Raw genomic sequence first — 6,955 nt, 5'->3', positions numbered from 1 at the left:
TGTCTTTCAAGTCTTGACCCCTTTTTCAACAACAAAAATTAGGGCCCACTTGTTTCATTATTATCACGGACTAGCACCTCAATTTTGTCAAACTCTGGTGTTATTATTGTTTGGTTCAAGAATTTTTTTGAGGGTTTGGTTCAAGAATTAAGAAACCGTAGTAGTAATAAGTTAGGTGAATGAATACATCTCCATAGCTAGTGTGCGTGGGTGGTGCATCTTGATCCTGCAAAGCATCCTGCCTTTGCCTTTTGCGACGCAGAGAAACGGACCGTACGCATTTCTCTCACTCTTGTGTCTAACAAACACGACAGCTGCCTAAGAACATGAAGACACAACCACAACAACACATTCGGCTCGACCGTGTGTACAAGTAACGTGGAAGGGGAATCAACTTGTCACTTTGCGACACACTGCCAAGACATGGAATGGGATGGTGATTGATGAATGATATTCCCTCTGTAGAGAAATATAAACGGTCTTATATTTCTTTTCAGAGGGAGCACTGTACTAATCGACAGCAGGACATGGCAAAAGTTAACTGTAGCGCGGTGCGTTCCGGAGTTCCCCTCGCCCGATTTAACAAGCAGGTCTTCCCTCTGCTCTTCTTCAAACTAGGAACAGAAATTGGGGCCAGACAGATGCATCACCTTGGACATGTGAGCGCTGCTATGACATGATGACACTTCTTCAAATGCAGATCGACGGCCTTAACTTAACTACACCTTAAACAAGCAACAAGTCAACCATTAACGACATACTCCCTCCGTTCGGAATTACTTGTCGCAGAAATGGATGTATCTAGACTTATTTTAGTTTTAGATACATCCATTTTCGAGACAAGTAATTCCAAACGGAGGGAGTACATAGTTCAACGAGTCAGATGGGCTCATGATGAACTAGTGCATCGAATAATCAAGCGTGCTCAACGGCGCGGCACCTGCCGACTGACCGAGGCTTCTACTCACCAGAAAAGAACCGTGGAGGGAGGAGAACTTACATCGATCGATCCTCACGCCAGCTCGCAAGGCACCCATTGTTTCACTCTCAGGCTCAGCTCGCTAGGAACCGAGGTTGACCACTCCTCCAAATCCGGAAGGGGACCCGTCAACGCGATGTAGTTTACGCTCTCCTTCTCCGAAAGCCTCTTCCAGTTTAGCTGCGATATAGTAGGGTCGTATCATCAGCAGGAGATCATTTTGCACCAGCAGTCGAGAATACACAGTTTCAGTAGTCTGGTAAAAAAAAAGATTCTTACTTGCCCTGGAAATGCAGAGCATAGAGCCTTGATTGTGGGATTCTGAACCCAGGAGGAAACATCCCCGTCGGCAGCAAGAGATACGGCGGTATCTCCAGCGCCGCAGTTGACCATGATTCGACCATCGGGCATCAGCTTCTTCGCAATCTCTAACCAAGTTTCAACCTGCAACAATGTCGACACCACGGTGAAGACAGCGGAAGTTCGTCGAAATGATGTAAATACTCCGTAAAAGCACCATTCATCAATTTACAATTCTCGGATGTGCTGTTTGTAGAAATATGCAAAATCTTTGTGTACCACAGTTCCTCTAATTCTGTTATAAAGATCATTTCATTTTTATGCATTTGCATTTATTCTGGAATGTATAAGTTTTTTTATGTCAGCTTTTCAATGCCAATTACATACCAGACCGAACTGAGTATGAGCATTCATTTATACAACATGCTAACAGTTCAAATTTGTAACCACCATGAATTTATTTGTGGTGGAGCTATGGTGACCATACCACAATATGTTTCTGTTGTGTTGTGAAGGGAGCACGAGACATATATAATACTGAAAAACTATAAACTCTAAATGCTAGCCATGGTAGAAATACATACAGAATAATAACAAATGAACTAAAAGGGAATAGCAAGGGAGATTTTACTTCCTGTAGCTGAGGTAAGACTTTTCCATCAGCAAATAAATCAACAACAATACCTGCAGACATGAGCTAGGTACCGTCAGGCACGAGCAAGTCAGTTCCCCAAACTAAAAACTTTAAAGCCTCTGAAAAGCCAATTATATGTATTCTATCACCATTTTTTATCACACTGAGTCTAAATTTACTACAGATAATCATTGAAAACTGATTACTAGAGAGCTTGCCATAATTAAATTCCAAGAAGGCAGTAAAACATGCATTATGTTTGCATCAGATAAAATGTTCACCAGCAAATCCTCCTTCGACTGTAGCCGATGGGGAAAGTGCATCGCCAATATGCACTGAAAGTGAACCACCTAGTTCCGTGGTCTTCTCTAAAGTGGACATACCAAAATAATCCCTCGACAATTCAATTACCTGTCATGAAACGATAAAGTTTTTCAGGGTTTTCAGTTATGAAAATATAAATAGATGGCTGTATGATCAGGAAAAGAATAAAACACAAAAAACAAGGCTGAAAAACATGAATAGTTGTAATTGCGTAAGCAATCACAGAATAATGGTAATGGATGTTTTCTTGAAATAGCATAACCAACATTACTGGTATAAAAAAAAGCCCAAAAAAATTACAAAAAAATAATGCTGTTCTGACAAGTTTCCAAGACTACCGTATAACTGAAATTGGTAAAATTCCCGAGACATTCAGTCATGTATTCAGTAAACAAATTGGAGGACAGTGATAACAGTTTTCACCGTCGGATCAATCTCCCATCCGATAAGTTCTATCCAAGGCCAAACTTCTAGCATCATGTGTGCTGCTGTCCCAGCACCCTGAAAGAAGCATGTAGAGAAGAAATGAATCACATCTGCAAGAGGTGTGAATAGCTAATTATTTAAATAAGGAGCGCTATGACGCTGTATTGCTTGTCTAAGTAGATCACCTAATGCTCTTACTAGGAATTGTGACGTACAATACTCTATACAAACTCGTTGCAACTGGTTGAATACTAAAGTAGCGCGTAAAACAGCAGATTTTTTTTACTATTTTTTGGATTTTACTGCTCATGTGAGCCCGAGCTCACAAAGTCACTTTGGTTTCGCAGAAACAATGACGTGTATAGAACAGGAGCATGGCTAAGAAATGTCAGAGAATGGATTTACCAAACCTAGAAGTGCAACAGGGCCGCGTGGAACAACGGTAGGTAGGCTGACACACTCATCCTGAATGAAAAAAAAAAACAAAACGGGTTATAAGAATTTACATTCAGTGACCGCTTTGAGGGAAAGAAAAATGGTACTATGTAAATACAAGAGGTGAAAGAATAATATATATGATGCCTTCATTAAGAAATTAACCCCTTGCATTGCACGGCCAACTGGCGATGAATGATGATGCCAGCAATGAGCAGTGTTGGAAGCTGATTAAAACTTTTTCTGTGTGATAAAACATATTTTCCGTGCGATGGTTCTACATATGTAACAAATCCTGTGCGGTGAAAACAACTTTTTTGTTGTCATACCGAAAACGTAGGGGTACATTTATAATGCTAACAGAGCAACAGACCTATTGGAAGCATCGAGCATAAATTCCTAATGCCTACAGCCTACTAGGTGCTCGATAATATGCTTATAACAATTATGTATTCATACCGGTTAGCATGCTTTGTCCATAGACCCTCTTATCTGGCGACCGTTCGCTGGGAGGGGGTGGCATTTGTGAACGTTTTGACGACAATTTTAATTGGTTGGGGGGTGGTAGTTTCTTTAAAACAACATGACATTTTCTGGAATGAAGCCATGGCATTTTCTGGAATGAAGACTCAAAACCGCCATCCTCCAAAAAATGTCATGCTGTTCTGAAGAAATTGTCACCCCCTATACAATTAGAACTGCCAGGAAAAACATTGGAAATGTCACGCTCTTCTAGTATTGAGCCTTTGGTTAGGTTGTGAGTTCAAAACTTTGTATTGTGTTTTTGCTATTTTCATCTATTTTACAATTTTTCACTATTTTTATCTGATGTGATTGCAGGTAATTTCTTTGGAAAATTAAAATTTCAATCAAGATTAATCTAGATTTACGGATCATGTGGATGCAACATGTGCAACGCTGTTCAAACAGTTTGGGATGGTCCGAGGATGATATTTCATCTGTTTTAAGAGTGATAAAATGCAACAATGTGTTGTTTTAAAATGTCTTAAAAAGGCCCTAACTTTTTTAAATACAAACATTGGCTCTAATTTTCAACTTGTATTTACCTCCATATCTTTGATAATTCATGATGATTAGTACAAATACATAAAAATAATTGAAATTAATATGAACTAGAAAGATGTTGGTAAAGAAACAACAAGAAGGTGGACTAGAACTTAACACCAAGGCACGTCAAGATCCAACACTCTAGGAGAGCAGTGACCACACGATCCACCGACCTCCTCTATGGTGCCAACATGACCGTCACCAACAAGGTGTATCAAGGTGGACCACCACAATGCCATTACTGGGGAACAAAACTCTTAACCCTAAGAGACCTAACTTTAATGCCGCAACACATATATGGGTCACTCCGCACCGGAGGAGGAGGGGACTCGTGGCTTTGTTGGCGGGGAGTAGGTGGAGCGGTGGCGGCTATTGTGGTTTTATGGAGAGGGATATGGCTACACAACCTATATCGTTCAACATGTCATGACCGGCGAAATAACGTCGTGAGAACCAGAATGACCTCGTCAATCTCAAAATTTCCCCTTCCGAGTAGGACTGGACACTATGAAATTTTGAAACAAAAAACAAAAGCAACCTAAAGTTTAAACATAAATGTCTCCTAAATTGGCTTTCGTTGGTTTAATTCAGTTAGGAAACATCAATGTACTTGATATATATATTATAGAAACCGGACCGTACCATACATCAAAGGAGAAAAGCTAAAACTAGCCTTAGTGGTTTTTAAGCATATCGACTATCCCCATCATCAAACTAGTAAAAACCGGTAGAACCGTTCGATTGATAGTGAACCAGGCTGTTCAATCTCCATCCACAAATATCGCTCAATATTTTTATTTCGTGTGGGAAATATATGGGTAAAAACTTTTACGAACGAAAATAGTAAAGAAAACACGTCAGCTAGGTTTCCTTATCTGGCCTGGACCATGTGATTTGGAGGCGTTTCCGTTTTCTTTTTTGGAAATGGGGGCGTTTCCTTATGTGGCCTGAGGTAAGAGATGACCGGCTAAGGCAAATATATTTACAAGTGTTAATTTTCTCAACTGTTCAGATATTCTATGCCCTCTACTACCTCCCGTGAGGTAAGAGGGGCCATGTTAAAACAGCTCTACCGTCATACGTTTTGTTAAGAAAAGAAAAGAAAAGAAAAGCTCTACCGTCATACGAGGTATATACTCATATGATGGATGTAGAGCGGTAATCTAAAAATGTCGGCTCATGCATCCAAATTCTGTTTAGATTAGTACCCAGTAGGAATTGGTCCAGGCGCTCTTCTTGGGGAGAATGCTGTGGACATTCTCTGCACGAGACAACCAAACACGGAGCTCGAACTCACTCGATTCAGAAACCAACACCAGTCCAAATCGGCGAGCAAGCGGTGACACGTACGGGTGGGGTCGAGGACGAGGTAGCGGTTGGAGGGCGAGTCGATGACCATGATGACCTCGTTGAAGGCGGTGCGGTAGGAGGCGAGGAGCACCAGCTCCTCCTCCTCCCCCTGCTGCTGCTCGGCGGTCGTGGCCGCGACCTCGTCGGGGGCGCAGCGGAGCCGCGCGAGGGAGCGCGGCTGCTGGACCTTGGCTTGGCGGCCGCGGTGGAGGAGGAGGAGGCGGGCCGGGGACAAGGTTAGCGGCATGGTGGCCGGCATTGCTCTTGCTGCTGCGGGATAGAGCTGGGGCTCGGCTCCTTGTTAGTGTTAGCTAAATATAGTTAGCTGTCCCAAGATCAAACCTAAGAGGACCGGAGCAGCTGCACGAGGACTCCAATCCTTATATAGGAGATTACTACAAATTTTCGTGTTTTGACCCTTTTCTAAAATCTATTCGAGATTTGATCCTAATTTGATTTTTTTTCGAGATCTGACCCTTTTGCTATCGCGAGAGTCCATGGCGGTAGGGTCTAACAACCTACCGCCAGGGACTGTGGCGGTAGGAAACATCGCTACCGCCAACCGGGCTGGCAGTAGCCTGCATAACCCTACCGCCAAGGTGCTTGGCGGTAGGCACGAGCACACACTGTGTTCAATACTTAGAAGATTTTTGGCGGTAGGGCATGCAACCCTACCGCTAGGGACCTTGGCGGCAGGCTGTTATACCCTACCGTCATGGTCCCTGACGGTAGTAAAAGGGTCAGATCTCGATTTTTTTTAAACTAGGGTCAAATCTTAAATAGATTTCAAAAAAGAGTCAAAACACAAAATTTAGCCACATGGAGCTGCACGTGAGCAGCCAGCACACATATTGCTAGAAGCTAATACTATAACCGGTAAGGTATCAGCCTTGCCGACTTCCTATATCAGGATATTTCTTCTCTCCAGATATTTGTGCACTGCCGACATGCATGTTAGATATTTCCAGCAATCAGTTCACTGCTAGATGCACTTGCCAGGCAACATGATTATTTGCAACATTTCACGCCTTAATCGTGTTGCCTATCTTTGATATCTTGTATGCCTATTCGCTCTCTTATTTGCAGAAACTTGGGTCTGCCGAGGGGTTTAGTGAGAGATACCTGCTAACTGGCCATCTTTAGTTGAGACGCACTTTGCCTCGATTTTACCATCTTCCATGCACTCATGTATGAAGTTGTACCTTGTGTCGATGTGCTTTGCTTCTGTCGTGATAAACCGGATTCTTGCATAATGCAATTGCTGATTTGTTGTTCACCCTGAGCATAACCTTGCCATCTGATTGGGTTTTCAATTCATTAAGCAGTCGTGCAACCCATATGTTTCTTAGTTGGTGTTTCCATGTAGCGACTCACAATTCCAACCGCATAAGCTATGTATGGTCTTGTATTCACCAAATATCAAAGGCCTTCAACTACAC

At 42.4% G+C, this 6,955-nt stretch overlaps 1 protein-coding gene across 1 annotated transcript; it reads right to left on the bottom strand.

The window, feature by feature from the left end:
• Positions 1-1,010: 1,010 nt before the first annotated feature.
• Positions 1,011-5,804, bottom strand: LOC119303947. The gene is made up of 8 exons (XM_037581107.1): positions 5,517-5,804; positions 5,375-5,427; positions 3,069-3,128; positions 2,661-2,738; positions 2,195-2,324; positions 1,911-1,963; positions 1,259-1,423; positions 1,011-1,159 (listed from the first exon to the last, which is right to left on the bottom strand). The coding sequence occupies exons 1-8, from the start codon at positions 5,773-5,775 to the stop codon at positions 1,013-1,015; spliced, it is 945 nt and encodes a 314-aa protein (XP_037437004.1). The 5' UTR covers positions 5,776-5,804; the 3' UTR covers positions 1,011-1,012.
• Between the last annotated feature and the right edge of the window lie 1,151 nt (positions 5,805-6,955).

The sequence above is a fragment of the Triticum dicoccoides genome, chromosome 5A, assembly GCF_002162155.2.
Source record: "Triticum dicoccoides isolate Atlit2015 ecotype Zavitan chromosome 5A, WEW_v2.0, whole genome shotgun sequence".
NCBI lineage: Eukaryota > Viridiplantae > Streptophyta > Magnoliopsida > Poales > Poaceae > Triticum > Triticum dicoccoides.
The sequence above is the reverse complement of the archived record's forward strand: the minus strand, read 5'-3'. Positions and strand labels throughout refer to the sequence as shown.